The sequence below is a fragment of the Ceratotherium simum genome, chromosome 21 (genome assembly GCF_057802395.1).
Source record: "Ceratotherium simum simum isolate JZ-2026a chromosome 21, ASM5780239v1, whole genome shotgun sequence".
Lineage (NCBI taxonomy): Eukaryota > Metazoa > Chordata > Mammalia > Perissodactyla > Rhinocerotidae > Ceratotherium > Ceratotherium simum.
Window position 1 is genome coordinate 31,415,198 of NC_141920.1, and position 20,563 is coordinate 31,435,760.

The following is a 20,563-nucleotide window of genomic DNA, read 5'->3' on the forward strand; positions in this document are numbered from 1 at the left end:
GGATGTTTGAATGCTGACTTGATATTTGGTGATGTTAAGGAATTATTGTTAGATTGTTAACTTTTTGTATAATTTTTGTTATATTGATAACTTTTTCTGTTAATGGCATAGTTGTTATGACATTTCTTCAGGGAATATCTTTTAGAAATTCATACTGGGGCCGGCCCCGTGGCTTAGCGGTTAAGTGCCTGCACTCCGCTACTGGCGGCCCGGGTTCGGATCCCGGGCGCGCACCGATGCACCGCTTCTCTGGCCATGCTGAGGCCGTGTCCCACATACAGCAACCAAGAAGGATGTGCAACTACGACATGCAACTATCTACTGGGACTTTGGGGGAAAAAAAAGGAGGAGGATTGGCAATAGATGTTAGCTCAGAGCCGGTCTTCCTCAGCAAAAAGAGGAGGATTAGCATGGATGTTAGCTCAGGGCTGATCTCCCTCACAAAAAAAAGAAAGAAAGAAATTCATACTGAAGTACTTATACATGAAATGATATGATGTCTGGAATTTTCTTCAAAATAATCCAGTTGCTAAGGAAGAGTGGATGCAGGCATAGCTGAAACAAGACTGGCCATGAGTTAAGTGCTGGTTTTAAAAACATTCACTAACCTGGCCATTCCTCTCTTCAAAAGTTAGAGCCTAATTTCCCTCCCCTTGAGTGTGGATGGGACTTAGTGACTCGTTTCTAATGAATACAAGGTGGTAGACATGATCTTGTGTGTCGTCCAAGACCATGTCATAAAAGTTAATTCACCTTGCTCTCTTCTGGATCATTCGTTCTGGGGAAAGCCAGCCACCATGCTATGAGGACACTCCAACAGCTCCATGGAGAGATCCATGTGGCAAGAAACAGATGCCTCATGCCAACACCTTACTGGCCATAGGTGAGAGTCACCTTGGAACAGATCCTTTATGCCCAGTTAAGGCTTCAGATGACTGTAGCACAGGTTGACAACTTGACTGCCACCTCATAACAGAGCCTGAGCCAGAACCACTCAATTAAGTCACTCCTAAAATCCTGACCCACAGAAACTGTGTGAGATAATAAATGTTTATAACTGTTTTAATTTGCGAAGTTAGGGTAAATTGTTACATAGCAATGGTCGACTGAAATAAGTTAATAATTGTTGAAGTTGGATGTTAAGCTCTTTGTATCATTCTATTTTTGTGTATGTTTATTTGCCATGATAAAAATTAAATATTGAATTCCTATATTGCATTATCATATAAATAATTTCTAGGTGGATTAAAGACTATCTGTAAAAAGCAAAAATGCCTAGTAAATTATCATCTTTGTTACTTTGAGGTAGGAAAGAATTTTTTAAACAAGACACAAAAAGCACAGACTCTAAGGAAAAGATGGTTAAATTCATCTACATTAAAAATAAGAACTATCTATTGAATTATTCCATAAAGATGAATTATACCATAAATTATACCATAAAGATGAATTATACCATGAATTATACCAATTATACCATGAACAGATGAATCAATCTGGAAAATATTTGCCAAACATATAATAAAGAAAAGATTAGTAGCTGAATACATAAGTAGCTCCTACAAATTCATAAGAAAAAGATAAACAACAGAATAGAAAAATGGGCAATGGATATGAATGCACAATTCACAGAAGGGGACACCCAAATGACCAATAAACAAATAAAAGATTGATCAACCAGCATCTGCATCTCTGTGTTGGTCCCCACAGTAATCAACACCCCCTCCTCGAGCAGCCCTCAACAATGGCTGACTGGAGTTGGTACGTAAATACCCTCAGATACTCCAGCCCCCTTGCCCCTCTGAGGCGTGTGTTGCACACCATTTCCCAGTTGCCTCTGTGGAATTAAGCTCCAATTGCTCACACTACTAACTGGCTTGATAACCCATTTTGTATTGACTTCCCTTCCCTTCCATGTCTCATTTCCCCACTCCCCTACCTGCTTCCTGGGGTTGCGACCCACATTAACCTTGAATCCTTGCCTCAGTGCTTTCTTCTGGGGGAACCTAAACTAATATAAAATTGTTCAAGCTCCCCTGCCAGTATGGGACAGAGTCTGAGCCCTGGCAACTCTGTGGGAATTTTCCATATGAAAAAAACCTATAGCCTCCCTTGAAATGCATAGGTGAGAAGGGGCCTGATGGCTTCAAGCAGGCCTTGAGGGTGGGGGGCCCAGACCACACACATAGCACAGATTTCAAAGCTGCCCAAGCCTGGGACTCCGGCTCATGGTCCTCCTGCAGTTCTGCTTTCTTTCTGTCCTCTTTGAACCTTGTCCATAATCAATGCCCTTGGCCCTGACTTGCTGGGGTGCATAGCTAAACTCTCCCTGTTCCCTGAGCCATTTTTGATATGCAGATCTGGCTTCAGCCTGTTTAGCCTGGTAAACACTGCAATCTGCGCCACACCTCTAGTCACAGGCCAGGCTTTTGGTCAGCTGGCTCTGCACACGTGGTTACCTGCCATCCCTCCCCCACCTTGGGGTTCCTGCCATAGTGACAGTACAAGTGAATGCAAGAACCACTTTGCTGTAATGAAGGCTGCATTGCTGCCAGTGGTTTCTCAGATGTAGGAGTTGGTGCCAGTGGCTCTAGAGCAACATTAGATAGGGACCTCTGTGTTGGCATCAGAAGCCTTGATCACAACACTGGCAGCAGTCTGTATCAGGGCCTTGGGCAAGCACTGAAATAGAGGTGGTGCTTCTGATGGCACCAGGATAGTGGGCTTTGATGGAAGTCAGCTTGGAGAGGAGATGGCTTCTCTATGAGCCAAAGAAGGAAACAAGGAAATGGATATCTTCCATGGGTTTGCCACATTGTCTCAGTGGTAATATCTCCTATTACGGTATTGGGGTGTATGTAGGGAGACTTCCTACTCCTGTTGCTTGTATTAGTAATCTATTGCCATGAGAAAAATCATCCCCAAATTTAGTGGCTTACAATAATGACAACAATAACTTATTATCCTCACAGTTTCTGTGGTTCAGAAATTTGAGGGCAGCTTGACTAAGCAATTCCAGCTCAGGGTCTTTCACAAGGTCGCAGTCAAGATGTTGGCCCGGGCTGCCATCATCTGAAGCCCTGACTGGGGCTAAAGGATCCATTTCCAAGTTGGCTCACGCACATGTCTGGCAAGTTTGTGCTGGCTCTTAGTGAGAGTTCTTAGTTCCTCCTCACCTGGGCCTCTCCACAGGCTGCTTAAGTGTCCTCATGACATGATGCCTGGCTTCCTCCAAAGCAAGTGAAGAGAGAGAATGAGGGAGAGAGAGAGAGGAAGAGAGACAGATAGATAGACAGAGGCTATCCTTTGTATGACCTAGCCTAAAAGGTCACATAGCATAATTCCACCACATTCTAATTGTTAGAAGTCAGTCACTAAGTCTGACGTATATTCTAGGGAGGTGAACTAAACTCCAGCTTTTAAAGGGAGTATCAAAGAATTTGTGGACATTTTTTAAAAAATCACATTACTTTTAGTTCTGTAGCTAACTATAACTTGGATTATAAGGTCTTTTCCAGCTTCTATTTCTAACTTACTCCATTTTTCTATTCTTTCCTTGTGTAATCAGTAAAGTACAAATTGTGAGTTGGAGATACGGTATGGTCAAGTCCTATTTCTCTAATTAATAATTAGAACACTTATCTGTCCTTATTAGGAGGAAATCCAGTATCTTCCTCTTGAATTCCTCTCTCTTTTTCAGTGAATTACCCAAGAAACCTGGGGCTTATTCAGTCTAAAGTGGCCATCCAGCTTCCAAACAAGTCAGCCAAGCCACGGTTGTACATCTAACTTGTGAAAAGTAAGACATCTAGAGAGGATACTGATTGAGAAGTTATCCCATTCATCTCCAAAGAGGTGGTTCGAAGGAATACTGCCAGGTGTGGCGGCCGTGAAAATGTATTGCTTGGATCTCCTGCTGTGGGAAGCTTAATTAACTAGCAGTCCATCTGCTGCCCCTCTGGCTCTGCCACCACATTTGTGCTAATACAAGCCCATTCCTGCAGGATGCAGGGCTCCTCCAACTGGTAACTTTGGCTCCAAGACTCCCCATTGGCCTGGAAAATCTTTCTTGGAACTTTGCTGCTGTCTGAGACTCTTCTTAACCAATCTTTCCTTCCCCCTTTCCTTCACAGATGTCAGATTTTTATTCCAGTCTGAATCCTCTCCCTGCCTTTTCCTGCTTCCTTCCTCTTTATCCTTCACACACATTTCCCATAATAAGTCTCTTGCATGTCTAATTCTGTTTTGGCATCTGTTTCTCGGTAGACCTCCCAGGCATACATACAGTGCTGGAGCTGGTTCCCACTGGCTTGTGAGAGCAGATTCTGTGCATCTCTTCCCAATTCTGCATTTAGTGACATGATGTTGGTAACTTGAAATAGGTTATAGTGGGCGTAGTTACACCATATAAGTCAACAAATGCTACACACGAGGGCTTTCTTCCCCCCAAGCGAGCTGGTTGTTAAAACATTTATCAGCATACCTCTGGTATATACCCAACAGAAATGTGTACGTATGTTCACCAAGGGGCCTGTACCAGATTCCTAGACTGTTCACAGAATCATTATCCATAGCAGCCTCAGACTGGAAACCAACAAAATGTCCATCAGCAGTAGAATAGATAAGTAAATTGTCATATTATGGTATGTATATATTTTTACTATGGAATATAGAAATGAAAATAAATGACCTACTATATATAACATTATGGATGAGTCTCACAAACATAATACTGACTGAAAGAAGCCAGACACAAAATAGTCCATACTGTAGCATTCCATTTACACAAAGCAAAAAACTGGCAAAACTGATCTATAGTGCAAGAAGTCAGAAGTGTGGTTCCCTTGTGGAGGTAGTGACTGGTAGTAACTTGGTAGGGGCGAAGTGGGATCCTGTAATGTTCTATTTCTTGATTTGGGCCCTGGTATACGACTGGGTTTACTTTGAAAATTCATTGAGCTGTATATGTATGATCTCTTCACTTTTCTGTAGGTATGTTATACTTCAGCAGAGAGTTAAAAAAAGAAGCATACCTAATTAGTTGTTCCAGGAAGGCAGGGATTTTTTAATATAATTAAAAAAATGTTTAGTTGTGATAAAACAAACAACATAAAATTTACCATCTTACATTTTTAAGTGTACAGTTCAGTAGTGTCAAGTACATTCACATCTTTGTACAACAGATATCCGGATCTTTTTCATCTTGCAAAACTGAAACTCCATATCCATTAAACAACTACTGCCCATTTTCCCCTCTCCCCAGCCCCTGGCAACCACCATTCTACTTTCTGTTTCTATGAACTTGACTGCTTTAGTTACCTCATATAAGTGGAATCATATAGTATTTTTCTTTTTGTGACTGACATTTCACTTAGCATACTGTCCTCAATGTTCATCCATATTGTAGCATGTGTCAGAATTTCCTTACTTTTTAAGGTTGAATAATATTCCATTGTTTGTATATACCACATTTTGTCCACGTTTTGTTTATCCATTTATCTGTTGATAGACATTTGGGTTGCTTCCACCCCTTGGCTATTATGAATATATTGCAGTGAGCATAGGTGTACAAATATCTCTTCAAGATTCTGCTTTCAATTATTTTGGATATATACCAAAGAAGTGGTATTGCTGGATCATGTGATAATTCTATTTTTAGTGTTTTGAGGAACTGCCAAACTGTTTTCCACAGTGGCTACACCATTTTACATTCCCACTAACAGTGCACATTGGTTCCAATTTTTCCATATTCTTGCCATTTGTTATTTCCTGTTTTTTTTATTTGTTTGTTTGTTTTTGATATTACCCATCCTAATGGGTGTGAGGAACAGCAGGGGTTTTCATATGCTTTTTCACTACTGCCTCTCCAGAGCCTAGATCTGTCTCTGGTGTATAGTAGCCACTCAATAAATATTAGTTGCATAAGTGAATGAATTGAATGAGTTGACTTCCTGTGTAAAAAGACTGTGGCTCCCCAAAAGATATGTCCACATCCTAATCCCCAGAATCTGTGAATGTTACTGTAGTTGGAAAAAGGGTCTTTGCAGATGTAATTCATTAAGGATCTTGAGATGAGGAGATCATGCTGGATTATCCAGGCAGGGGCCCTAAATCCAATAACGAATGTCCGTATAAGAGACAGACACAGGAGAAGACAACACAGAGGAGAAGGCAATGTGATGATAAAGGCAGAGATTGGAGTGATGTGGCCACAAGCCAAGGAGGTCAAGGCATGCCAACAGCCATCAGAAGCTGGAACAGGCAAGGAAGGATTCTCCCCTAGAGTCTCAAGAGGGAATGTAGCTCTGCTGACACCCTGATTTTGGACACTCTGATTTCGGACTCCAGAACTGTGAGAGAATAAATTTCTGCTGTTTTATGCCACCAAGTTTGTGGTAATTTGTTATAGCAGCCACAGGAACTAATACAGGTTGTTACCTAGAATTCTGCGAAATTTTTATCAAAAAGGATGGCTTCAGTTGGAAAACCTCTAATCTGAAGTCATTCTTCATGGTGGTATTTAGCAAGGCCAATTGTCTTTTAATGCTATTACTGTTTTCATAATATCTTATTCGTATACGGGAGAAGCCTTTTAGTTCTCTATTGCAGCAATTTGGGAGAGGGGCCATGCATCCAGCTCGTCCAATAGAAAGTCCAAGTCCTCTGCCTTTAAATTGGTGATCTCTTCCCAAGGCTGGGTCTTGTTCCTTGAGCTGATATAAAAGCCACTTCCTGTATTTGTGGGGCTTGTCTATGGAGGCCACCAGGAGCTCTGCCAACAGCCTCCCCCATCTGACTGAGGTCTTGCCAGAGGGTAGTACCATGTCTTTCATTTCCCTACTTTATCCTACATAGTCCCATGTAGGACACTGCAGCAAAAACATAACCTGCAAACCAGAATGCCAGTGCTAGGTCAAACAATAGGTTTCATAGAGGTATAGGAGGGATGTGTATGTGGAGATCTGGGGATGAGGCTGTTGTGCAGTTCAGCTTCACCAGGCTTGAAGGGGATGCAGAGTGAGGAAGGTCAGGACCTGGGTATGTGCGAGGGAGTACATCCCAGAATCTTAGAATTCTGTGCTCTGAGGTAAAGCTGAGAGGCTCCACAGGTACATGAGGGGCTTTCTTCGTCTCCCAGGGACTGCAAGTTGCCCAGTCTCTGAGCTGGCTGCCATTAGGAATATTCCTCACAGCACAAGGCCTATGTCAGACAATGTACTGGTTATCTAGTGCTGAGTAATAAACCTCTATAAAACTTAGAGGCTTAAAACAGCAGCTAGTTAAGCATTTCTTAAGATTTTGGATAAGGCAACGTAGGAAAGACTTGTCTCTGTTCTAGGTAATGAGGAACAGCCCAGATGGCTGCAACAACCTAGATGGTTTCCTCCCTCAATGACGTCCCTCAGCTGGGATGGGTCCACCAGGTTCATGTGTCTGGGGTCTCACTTCTTGGTGATACCTGGGTCCCTCCTTTTCCTCCATGTAGTCTATGGGCCTTTCTCTTTCATATGGTCTCTGCGTATGGTCTCTCTACAGCAAGGAGGAAGAGGGGCAGCCGCTCAGAATTATCAAGAGCTCAAAATCAAGGTTGCCAAGTGTTCTTAAGCTCAGACATGGAACTGGCACATGGTCACTTCCACCACATCCTTTTATCGGTTAAATCGAGTCACAGGTCCATTCCAGATTCCAGGGTTGAGGATCACATAAGGTTATACTGCTACGAGGTATGTTTCATTCGGAGTCACCAAATTAACAAACTAGGTACCTGACAGGAAGGGCTCTACGGGCAGAGGTGTGTGGGCTGAAGGTGCTCCAATTCCTAATTTTATGCTGCCCTCTTTTCAGATATGACAGGAGGGCAAATAGCGGAGAGTAAGGTAACCCCAAACTTCCTCCACATAATTAAAGGTGGTGATGGGGGTCTGGTCTGCTACTGGATCAGCCTGAATCAAGGGAGGCTGGGCTGTGTCTTCATTCAGTCTATTAGGCATTTATCAAGCATAGCCTATGCGCTAGGTTCTTAACACACGAGTTAGGTCATTATCCCTATGTTCCGGAGAAGAAAGCAAAGGCTCGAACGCAGCACTCCTTCTACGGTGCCGTAGCACCTAGCATCACACCAGGACGCAGCTCCCTGGGCCCCTTCTGCTCGGCAGCAAGAGATGGGGTAGAGCGCTGACGGGCGCCGGGGTCTCCGCGAGGGCAGCGCTCGACACGGCCCGCTTGGCTAGCAGAACGGCCGGCTCCCAGGCAGCCCCCAGGAAGAGGGCGCTTCAGGGCTGCTAACCCGTCACAGCCGTGTCTGGAGAAGGGCGAAAACTAGAGCGCTGGGCCGCTTCGAGATCGAAGCCCGAAGGATTCAGCAAGCCCCAGACTCAAGGTTAGCGAGCCGCCTCCAAGCCGCGCGTGCCGGAGCACGGCGCCTGCGCACCGCGCTCCGCCCACGCACGCGTCGGCCCTACCTTCCGCGCAACGCGGGCCCAGCCCTCAGGATTGACCGCCCGAGCCACCGTCCGCACAGCCCCGCCCCGCACGGCCAGGCGAAGCGGAGCCGGCCGTGCGGTGTGTGTGTATGTGTTCGCGGGCCGCCGTCTCAGCCCCGGGAAGATGGTGGCGGCGGCGGCGGCGACTGAGGCGAGGCTGAGGGGGAGGACGGCGGCGACGACAGCGCCTGCGAGCAGGAACGGCGGGCGGCGCCGGGACTGGGACGCGACCCGGGCTGGGAGGCCGGGGCAGGGGGCCGGGCTGCGCCTCCCGCGGCGGCGGCTGCTGCTGCTGCTGCTCCCGCCGCTGCTGTTGCTGCCCTGGGCGGCCGAGGCCGCGGCGGCAGCGGCTGCGGTGTCGGGTTCAGCCGCAGCCGAGGCCAAGGAATGTGACCGGCCCTGTGTCAACGGGGGCCGCTGCAACCCTGGCACCGGGCAGTGCATCTGCCCCGCCGGCTGGGTGGGCGAGCAATGCCAGCACTGCGGGGGCCGCTTCAGGTGAGTGGGGGTTGGTGTCGGAGGGTCGAGCCCAGGGTGAGGCTGAGGCTAAGGGGCGCCCGAGACGGCTCCAGGTCGGGGGCGGGTGCCAGACATAAAGTGGGGAGGGCCGCCCCACGGTGTTTGAGGACCGTTTGCTTCCTGGGAGATCATCGTCTGGGGCTAGGGGTCTTCCTGTACTGGAAGATGAAAAAGGTGCGAGGCAAGGGTGGGGGCACCCCAAAGGGATTTGGGTGCAGCAGACTACATGGGAAGAAAGGTTAGGGTCCCAAAGAGTATCAAAGCTAGTCTCTGAAACTGGGCCTTTTTCGGATAAACGAGGTATAAAAGAAAAGGTGAGAGAGCCAGTCTTAAACACTTCGTTTTAACATCCTGTTGTTCCCTAGGGCCTGATGAGTTCTCCTGATTGGAGATGTGGGGTGGTCTGAAGAAACAGGGCCCTGCAAGTGATTTGTTGGATGAGATAGAATGGAAAGGGTAGGACTGTGAGATATTAGAGATAGAAGAACCAGTGGTTGTTGGCTGAAGGAAAGTGAGGAAACTAGTCCTTTGAAGCTCACTGGAGGCAGCAGATTGGAACAAGGTCTGTTGTGGAGAGGGCATAGAAGGTTCCCGTTTGTCCTGGTTTCTGGAGAATATGGAGTTCTGAGTTGGCCTGGTTCAGAGCAGTACCTCTTGGAGAGATCATAAGGTAATTAGTAGTTATTTATTATTTGCTTCAGTTGTGCAAGGCTTTCCGGTAATACACACAAACAAATAGATTAGGCAGACTTTGGCCAAGTACACAAGGAGTTTGGAGTATAGCAAGAGAAAGATATGTACTTAAATAATCCTTATTATAAGGGCTACAGAGTCATTCAAGCCTTTGGCAGATATTTGCTGAACTTTTTTGATGTCAGATGAGGAGGAGTGGGGGAAATATGGAGCACAAGACCGACAGGGTCTCTGCTCTCGTGGATCTTACATTCTAGTGGGGGAGACAGGCAGTTAAGTAAATAAACAAGTGAAGGAAACAAACAAGATAATGGTAAATGCTGTCAAGAAAATAAGACAGGATGGTCTGATAGAGAATTATAACCCATGGATAACTTTAGGAGAAGTGTCTCCTTTGAAGTGACATTTGATCTGAGACCTGAAGGAGGCAATGGAGAACCTGTGGGAATTCAGGGGTAGAGAGGTTGTGACTAGCTGGGAGGATGCAAGGAAAACTTTGTGAAGGAGGTAACATTGGGTTTGAGCATTTGGGCTAAGTAGGATTTGGAAATGTGGAGCTGGGGAAAAAATTCCAGATGGGAGGAAGGATGCAAACAAAATTGTGGAGACCAGAAAGTAAGGTATTGCTGGTGCCAGGGTATGTAGAAGAGAGTTGTGAGAGAGAAGTTTGGAATGGTGGAATTGTAGAGTCATGTAATGTCACGTCTTCAGGGGAACTCAGAGAACCTTGAAGAGATGAGCTCTTTATTGTTATGGAGAAGCCAAGTGATTTCACAACCAGGATGTAGTGGGGCTGGTCTTGTAACTTACTTAGGGTGTTCTGATTTATGAACTACATTAATCTACACATCTTTTTTGTTTTTTTGTGAGGAAGATCAGCCCTGAGCTAACATCCATGCTAATCCTCCTCTTTTTGCTGAGGAAGACCGGCTCTGAGCTAACATCTATTGCCAATCCTCCTCCTCTTTTTTCCCCAAAGCCCCAGTAGATAGTTGTATGTCAGAGTTGCACATCCTTCTAGTTGCTGTATGTGGGACGTGGCCTCAGCATGGCCGGAGAAGCGGTGTGTCGGTGCACGCCCAGGATCCGAACCCGGGCTGCCAGTAGCGGAGCACGTACACTTAACTGCTAAGCCACGGGGCCGGCCCAATCTACACGTCTTCTTAAGGGCTACTCTGGGTTAGGTTGTGAGATACAGTGGTAAACAAGATAGACAAAGTCCTGCTCTTATGGAGCTTTCATTTTAGCTTGGGAATAAGAAATCCAATAACCACTTTATTATGGTTTTGCTTAAGGCTGTGGAGGTAAAGAGCAGAGGACAGAGAACTTGACTTAGTTTGGAATGGTAAGGTTGGTGACTGAATAAGTGACTTTTGAGTTGAGATCTGTGGGGTGAGATGGCACTACCTACATGAGGAGTGGGTGCTGAGGGGCCAGCATGTACAGAGTTTTGGGGATGAGAGGGATCATGGCAAGCTGGATAGAAGTCCTCGTGGCTCGAGCAGAGAGAGCAAAGGGGAGCATGGCAAGACTGGAGAGATAGGCAGGGGCCAGGCCATGTGGAGCCCTGTTGGTTGGGTTAGAATTTTGACCTTTAGCCCATGAGCAGTGGAATGGCATAGTTCATTTCGTTTTCACAACATTACAGGCTTTTAGATTGGAGCCAAAGCAGGAATGGCCTTGAAGGAGAGGCCAGAGCATTTTGAATTTGAGGAGCTTCCAAGATCAAGTGAATGGATGGTTGGGTCAGAGGAGAGTTCTTCAAGATGTGAAGATCTGGGATGCTGTGGTAGGCAGTAGGGGCCCACCATGTGGGGAGGAACATATGTAGCAAGATAAATCTATCTAATGTTCAGAGTAGGTGAACTCACTTTAAGCATGAGAGATGATGGGCAACTAGGTTGGAACTGTTGGCATGAGTCAGGACAGCAGTAATGAGAACTTGAGATAGACTGTAGGAATGGAGGCAGGGATAGGGGCTAGATGGTATTGTAGAGATAAGAGATAGGTCTTTGAAACTGGTTTGCTCTTGGGAAGAGAGAGAGGGATGGTGAGGGAAAGAAAACTGCATCCTGTCTTGGGTTATTGAGAGGATGGTGATACCATTAACAGACACAGGGACACAGGAGGAGCAGATCTGGGAGAAGTTTATTTTTGCACACACTGAGATTGGGGTGCTCTGAGGGTATCCACCTGACAGGACAAGTGTAAGCGTTGTGGTCATCTACTTATGAGGGAGATTGCCAGGGAGAGAGAGCAGATCTGAGTGTCCACATGGACAGTCCAGAGGATTGGAGAAGAGCCATTTGTTATGGCGAACAGGCGGTCCTGACACTAGTTGTCTCAGATCGTGTCACGCATGAGTGAAGGGGCTCCCCTGGTTATTGTGGATGCTCCCTTTGAGCTGGTTCGAGCTGGTGTCAGTGCCCTGGGACAACAGTTAAGACTTTGGTCCTCATAATTCCATTACATTTTGTGGGCTTCTGGAATTTGCATTTTAAAAAATGAAAATAAGAGGAACCTATGTCCCCTGCCTTTTAAAGAAACTTCATTAAATTTTTAGTTGAAAGATTTTTTAGGGGAAGAGTGAAATGTTGGTTTTGATTATAGTGGTGTGTACCTTGATTTAACTTACAAACCTCTTTTTTATTAAACTAAGAGACATTAAAGTGAATACCTTTATGGTTTGGAATGGCATCAAGTTGGTGTGTTTTTAAAGCTTTTTAGTTCCATAAATCCTGTGTTATAATTGCTGTTATAAAATCTTTTTCATTAATTGAAAGGAACATAGGGTAATAAGAGGATTAGATTTCACTGAAGTTATCAGTGAGTGCATGCTGTATGCCAGGGACCTGGTCAAGCATTTTCATATACATTGTGCCCTTTCATCTTCAGGACAACTGTGAGGATGTTGTATAAAATTTGGATTATTGTGTGGTTGTAGTTAGAAAATCACTTGATTTTTTTCCAAATGAAAGATACTGTAGAAATGATTAATTATAGAGGATAAGGTTATTGGTGTCGGTTTAATAAAAATAACTGTGGACTCTTTGGTGAATGATTTCTAAAACAGTGCTACTTTCATTCATTTTTATATGACTTCATAATTCAGTGATCATTTTTTTCCTATTTGTGACATCACCATCGAAATTTTTCTTTGGACGATAAATGCATCCCATCAAGTTAGAGAATAAAGATATTAAGCCCATTTATGAAATTAATATGCATTTAATTCTTTTAAGTTTTTGCTATACAAAACTTTGGGAGGAAAGAATAGAATAACATAGTGAATTGGAGCCTTATAGATACTTATGATGTTAAGACTTACCTTGTATAGAAGAAAAAGAAAAGAAGTAAGCATTAACTGAGCATCTGTTTTGTGCCCAGCACATGCGGTAATAGTAGTAGTAGTTGCAGCAGCGGCTGCCACCATTCTTCTAGCATTTCTCCTTTTTTTTCCAGGTGTTGTGTCAAGTGCCTTTTAGGAATTACCCCTTTTAATCTTAGAATGAAGTTATTCCCATTTCACTTATGGGTAAACTGAAGCTTGGAGATATTGAATAACTTTCTCAAGGTCACACAACTTGTGAAAAACTGGACTGGGACTTGAACTCAGGCCTTGTCTAATTCCCAAACCCATGCTTTCCATTGTACCATTTGGCCTCTCATTTTTTCTGGGTCCAGTTGCCCTTTATGAACGTTCTTTGGAAGTGCTGACCTAATTCCAACAAACACTTTGAGAAACAAGGGAGGGAAAATAGATTTGTAAAAACAGGAAAGCTAGCATAAAAAGAAACTTAATTCACTTGAATCTGTCTGGTGCTAGTCCGAGGACATAAATACCTTTCTGGCTAGTAAAATGAAAATTCTGCAAAATAAAATTTGAAAAAAGAAAAAGGTGAAAAGAATTTTTTTGCTTATACTATTAAGCAGTATTAGCCTGAAGCCCTAAATTTATGTTTGTGAGTCAGATTGAGGCCTCTTTTCCCTAGTAGAATATAAGTTCTGTGAGGGCAGGGATTTTATCAGTTTTGCTCACTCTTTTATTCCTAGAGCCTAGGACAGTGCCTGGGACATAGTGCTCAATAAATATTTGTGGAATGAAGGAATGAAATTCTGCAGTGTATTTTTTTATGACTTAAAAAAGTCATCTTTACCTATGTGACTGCCATATCTTTTTTTTTTTTTTTGAGGAAGCTTGGCCCTGAGCTAACATCTGTTGCCAATCTTCCCCCGTTTTTCCTTTTTTTCTCCCCAAAGCACCGGTAGATAGTTGTATGTCATAGTTGTACTTCCTTGTAGTTGCTCCATGTGGGACGCCACCTCAGCGTGGCTTGATGAGCGGTGGGTAGGTCTGCGCCCGGGATCTGAACTGGGGAACCCCAGGCCGCCGAAGTGGAGTGCTCAAACTTAACTGCCAAGCCAGCAGGCTGGCCCCCTGTCTTTTGTCCTCATATTTCTCCTGAACTTCATTGTTTTATCTTTTCCTGTTTGCTGGGCATCTTTATTGGGATGTTTTACTGCTACCTCATAACGAGCCATGTTTAAGACCAAATTTCTTATCCTCATTGAAAGAAATAGTCTTTTCCTTTGTACTTCCTTATTTCAGTAGCAAATCCTACTTTAAATAACCAAAGGTCAAAATTTAGGAGTAATCCTCTGCTCTTTCTGTTTATTCTCTCTTCTCTAAAGTGTTAGAAATTTGTTCTTTATCATTCTTCCTGCTGCCATCCTAGTGCACCTGGCCCTTCACCTCATTGCTGACCTGCCTCTGTTGCACCCGACTGGTCTCTTGAACCTCCAGGGTCCAGTCTACACTTTGTCATATAATTTCCCTGAAAACATGAGTTGCTCAGAAATCTTTTTTTTTTTCACTCCTCTTATTACCTATAAAATGACTCTCACCAGAAGGCTCCTACTGCCTTACACACATTACGTTTTCCCTAACCAAATCCTTCTACTTTGTAGTTTTTCTGCATATTTGCTAAATTCGGCACTCTTCCTCCTCCCTGCCCCCACATTCTTTCTTCTCTCCTTATGTAGATTCTACCCCAAGATCCATCTTGAGTTCTCTATAATCTATAATAGCCAATTCTCTGAAATCATACCTGTTATCCTCTTTTGAGATGTCATCAACGTGTTCGATTCATAGATAGCTTCTGAATGATTATTATGTGTTAGCTACTGTGCACTGCCTTGAGGATATGAAGGTGGGTAAGAATCAGGCCTTGCTGTCCCATTGGAGAGCTCATAATTCTTTTTTTTTTTTTTAAAAAGATTTTATTTATTTATTTTTTTCCCCCCAAAGCCCCAGTAGGTAGTTGTATGTCATACTTGCACATCCTTCTAATCGCTGTATGTGGGACACGGCCTCAGCATGGCTGGAGAAGCGGTGTGTCGGTGCGCGCCGGGGATGCAAACCTGGGCCGCCAGCAGCGGAGCGCGCGCACTTAACTGCTAAGCCACGGGGCCGGCCCCAAGAGCTCATAATTCTGAAGGGAAGACAGCTATGTGCACAGGCACTTAGAATTTAATAATAAAAATATAGGCAATATGTGGTGCTGGACTAATATGTGGTGGAGAGACTAACTCGTTTGGGGGCTCTGGTGGAAGGCATCACAGAGAAGAGAACATTTGGGCAGATCTGAGAGGCTTAGTGTGAATAGACCATCAGGGGGAGAAGGGCATTCCAGAAGGAGCAAAGAGCTTGTGCAAAGGCAAAGAATCGTGGACTATCATACTTACTGAGTGTATTAGCTTCCTAGGTTGGTTGTAACAAAATACCAGAAGCTGGGGGGCTTAAAACAACAGAAATTTAATCTCTCATAGTTCGGAGGTTAGAAGTCTGAAATCAAGGTGTTGGTAGGGCCATGCTCTCTCTGAAGGCTCTAAGGGAGAATCTGTTCCATGCCTTTCTCTTAGCTTCTGGAATTGCCAGCAATCCTTGGCATTCTTTGTCTTGTAGATGCATCACTTCAGTCTCTTCCTTTATCACTTCAATCTCATATGATACTCTCCCTGTGTGTCTCGTTTCTCCTTATCAAGATGAAAGTCATACTGGATGTATGAGTATGATCTCATCTTAACTTGAGTACATTTGTAAAGACCCTGTTTTAGAATAAGGTCACATTCACAGGTTCTGGGGGTTAGGACTTCAGTGTATCTTTTTGGGTGACACAGTTTAACCCACAGCACTTAGATAACTAAACCTGAGGAGTGTTGTTAGAGTATAATTTGTGAGGGGTGCATTGGAAGGGTGTGATACTGAAAGGTGATAATGGCCCTCCCTCTTCCCTTCCTAACAACCTCCAGCTTCAGGGTACGTGCTTGACTTAGGCTAAGCCATCAGGGCATTCTAGTCTCCGGCTGTAGTGATTGTTTTGAGGTAGGCATGTGACCTACACTGACTCAGTCAGAGTGAATCGCAGGGCTTTTGCTGGAGACCTCTCTCCTCTGTGGGTGTTTATGAAGGAAATGCTTTGTCATCTTCTGTTTATGTGGTGAGGATGTGAGGCCTAGAACTGTTATAGCTACCATTGCTGTTGTGATAGGAGCCCATGTGAGGTCAGAGCAACTACTAGAAGAGGGAGGATGGCAGAGTAATGGAGCTGGAGACTGGATGACTTTCTGAATCTCTAGATCAAGCCTTGCCTGAAGCTGTACTTTTTGATTTTGTGAGGTACTGCAGTCTATCTTTTTCTTAAGCCAGTTAGGGTTGGATTTCCTGTCTCATACAATATAGAACAATTTCTAACATACAGAGGGACATAGGGCCAGCTCAAGAAAGTCTTTATATTCCACACTGAGGAGTTTGGGCCTTATCCTCTTGGAATTGATAACATGGTCTAAATTCTTGACATTTTACTACCAAGTCTCCCAATGTTCCAATCTTGATGGGTGCGTGATCTGAACTCTGAGTTACCACAGGCAATATTTTAACTTGTTTCTTTGATACTGCATACCTGGGATTGTCAACTTCCAGCTGGGGATGAGGCTGTTTTCACTACCCTGTACCTCAGCTCTATTTAGCCAGTTTCACATTTGAGGACTCATTAATTGTCACTCTATTCGTAAATTGTATTGGATATGGTTTCTATCAAAGTTCTTTTAGTGCCAGACACCCAACTCAGACGAGCTTAAGAGAAAAAGATGGGAGAGACTTATTGGTTCATGTGACGGAAAAGTCAAGGGGATATTGTTGGCTTCATGCATGGCTGGATCCAGGGGACTAATTGGTCTCTTTCCCTCCATCTCTTAGCTTTGCTCTGCTCTTTACTGGCCTCACTCTCAGGCAGACCCTCTTAATGTGGTGTGTCCAGAAGCTAGGTCAAACTGGCTTAGCATCCTCCACTGGGAAAGAGTGACTCTTCCTTAGGAGCTTGTAGCATATAAGGAGAGGTGAGAGTCTCACTGGTCCCTTGTCCTTTACTGAAGCAGTCACTGTGGCTAGGATCATGGGAAGGTTCTGACTCATCAGACTTGAGTTGAGTACCTGTTCTGGAGCTGGGGGTTGAGATCCAGCTCCATTAGATGGCAGAGACTGAGAAAGGGGGAACAAGGAGAGGAGAAATGATAACACATGTAATGTTACCAGAGTCTGGGCAGATGAGAATAATGACATCCTTGTGTATTCTTTTTTTTTTTTTTTTTGTGAGGAACATCAGCCCTGAGCTAACATCCATGCCAATCCTCCTTTTTTTTTCGCTGAGAAAAACTGGCCCTGGGCTAACATCTGTGCCCATCTTCCTCCACTTTATATGGGACGCCGCCACAGCATGGCCTGACAAGCGGTGCGTCGGTGCGCGCCTGGGATCTGAACCCGGGCCACCAGCAGCAGAGCGTGCGCACTTAACCACTACGCCACCGGGCAGGCCCTCCTTGCGTATTCTTAGAACCTGCCATTTGGTGAATACCCAGTAAGTGTTGATGAAGAAAATTGGAAATAGTCTGGAAGATATTGTATTAAGTAATGAGATGCCAGTCCCCCAGTTAATTGGGAATTCACTCAGTCATTGTGAGGAGTTATGAGGGACCCACTATATGGAATGCATTATGCTGGCTGTTTGAGATTACTGCAGCAGTGGCTGTCCTCTGTTGTTTCAGTCTAGTAGAGCTAAGTCATTGAATGGTACTTATTAATCCCCTGATTTTGTGATGGGGGAAATAGGATTATGAGAGGAAGCAACAAGATACCTGTTTATATTGTGTGAAATTATATTATATTATATTGGCTGAAAACTTAACTTGATGTAAAATACTTACATAATAGACATTTAAAGTTTTTGGCTGATTCCTGGAAGATAGTGTTTACTTATTTGAAAAGGTAAAACATATGTTTATTGAGTAAAAAGAAAAATTGAGCATGAATGTCTTAATATAATTGCATAAGTTACGATATGTTTGAAAGCCCATATGTGACATTTAAACTTTACCTCTGTGAAGGGTTCCCAAGATAGGCAAATGCTTCTTATTTACTCCAGTATAGAGGATAGATAAATATATAGGAGAAAAGCAGAGTATGTTGATGATCAAAACAGATTTTACTAAATATGATTAACTGATTTAATAAATTTGTAGGTTATTTTTACCTTGAGAATTATAGAGAAGTAGGTACCTGGTACTGTGGTTAAACAAAAATCATACTGGTTTTTCTCTTTAACACAATCTTATTTCTAAAACTGAAATGAAACTGTAGTCGTACTTTTTGAAATAATTCTATCTGGAAATTTATCAGGCACTTATTATGAAACTTGTTTCCCACTTATACTCTTTACCATCTTCTGTGATTTCCCAAATGCATTGTGGCAAAAGTGACTCCCATATAATATATACTAATCTAATCCTTCATTTCGTTACTTTCTTCCATTTTTCCTTTCTTCCTTATACTTTCAAATTTTTCTCCTTAGGGTGGCTTTCTTGTATTTGTCTCGCTTTTTTCTTTTTCCTCATTTTATTGATGTCATATCACTTTAACTGCCTTTTTTTTTTTTGGCACTTGAGACCCTGGTTTTATTTTATTGTTTCCAATTTTTAATTCTTTAAGTTTTCTGTTTTTTCAAGTTACATTTTGAGTGAACTTCAGTTCTAGCTATTTATTTACATGTTTACTCATCTAGAGTTCTTTTTCACATATAGAAGTTAGTTTTAGTCATGGCTGAATTGCCTATTTATCTTTTTAGAATTTGACTTTAACAGTGTACAGTTATTAGGTTGAATGAATTTTCCAGTTAATTCCTCTTGCTCTTTTTTGCATTCTAATTAAGAATTTTCCAATTTATTAATAAGCCTATAAGCATTAAGGGCTAGGATTGTGTCAGGTGCTATTAAGAGACACAGACGTCACCTCTCTTGATTAGTGTTTTCTATATTTTTTGATTCACAAATCCTTTCACAAAAATGTATAATCCTATGGACTCTCTCAGGTATTTAAAAAAATAACTTTTAAAAAAGTATCCTATTTTTGAAAGATGATTTTAAGTAGAGTAAAAAGTAATTTCTTAATAAAGATTATAACTTACATTTTAAATACAATTTGTTATGATATTCACAATATAAAAAGAAAAATTTGACCTTTTCCCTGTTTAACATGTGATACATGTTGTTTAATGTATTTTAAATTACTTATATAAGAGAAAGCATGATGTATAGACAAAAAATGGCATTTAATTTTGGGATCGAATGTATATTAAAATAGAGATTGACTTTGACTCTCCTTTGTGTTATAGAAATAGACAACTTTCGTGTCCTAATGTTTGGTATTCATACATTTGTGCTTTCAAAATTATTTCTTAGAATTTTTTTGTGTGTTTTGTTTCTATATGATAGCAGTTTTCAACTATTTGTAAGCATTTCTCTGCAAATAGCGTATTTCCTGTGTGGATGGTTTTTTTCAAAATTGAATGAAAAGGCCAAACTGGCTACAATTGTCATTTAATTTTTCCCTTTTAACATTAGTTTTTGAAGTTCTAGAGACGTCTTGCAAAGCTATACAAGGATTTTGATCAGAAGGTTTGGCAAGATGATCTTGAGGCAAATTTGCAGAATTAGATTTATTTTATGCCCTTCTATTCCATAACTTGTATTTCTATACCGTGTCTTATGCTTCTCTTTTTTGGTTAGAAAGATTGGCCCTGAGCTAACATCTGTTACCAATCCTCCTCTTTTTGCTTGAGGAAGGTTGTCGCTGAGCTAACATCTGTGCCAGTCTTCCTCTTTATACGTGGGATGCTACCACAACATGGCTTGATGGGCGATGTGTAACTCTGCACCTGGGATCTGAACCCGCGAACTCCAGGTTGCTGAAGCGGAGCGCACCAACTTAACCACTGTGCCACTCTGCTGGCCCCACGCTTCTCTTTTTTTTTTTTTTTTTAAAGATTTTATTTATTTATTTTTCCCCCAAAGCCCCAGTACATAGTTGTCTGTCATAGCTGCACATCCTTCTAGTTGCTGTATGTGGGACGCGGCCTCAGCATGGCTGGAGGAGTGGTGCCTCGGTGCGCACCCGGGATCCGAACCCGGGCCGCCGGCAGCGAAGCGCACGCACTTAACCGCTAAGCCACGGGGCCGGCCCCAGCCACGCTTCTCTTTTAATAGATGCTGTTACTGCCTTTTAGTTGGAACATCATTTGGACCACTGGTTGAGAAACACTGACCAACCCTGATCAAGTAACTGGTTGCTTTAAAGCAATCATATTTTTGGTGCTGGTTCAGTCTCTGGGCTAACTTTAACTTCCTTTTAATATGAAATATTTTAAGCCTGTGGAAGAGATAGAATAATAAAGTGAACATCTGTGTACCTACAACCTAGCTTTGCTGAATCTCCTTTATATTAATATTATTACTACATATAATATTACAAAAATATT

General features: G+C 43.0%; 1 protein-coding gene across 2 annotated transcripts in view; it reads left to right on the forward strand.

The window, feature by feature from the left end:
- Positions 1-8,543: 8,543 nt before the first annotated feature.
- The window catches only part of ATRN (attractin), a 161,045-nt gene continuing 149,025 nt past the window's right edge, over positions 8,544-20,563 (forward strand). For both annotated transcript variants that reach the window (XM_004433802.3, XM_087445542.1), the window contains exon 1: positions 8,544-8,981. In XM_004433802.3, the coding sequence (XP_004433859.1) occupies positions 8,608-8,981 (374 nt within the window). In that variant the 5' untranslated portion in view covers positions 8,544-8,607. The remainder of the gene's footprint in view (positions 8,982-20,563) is intronic.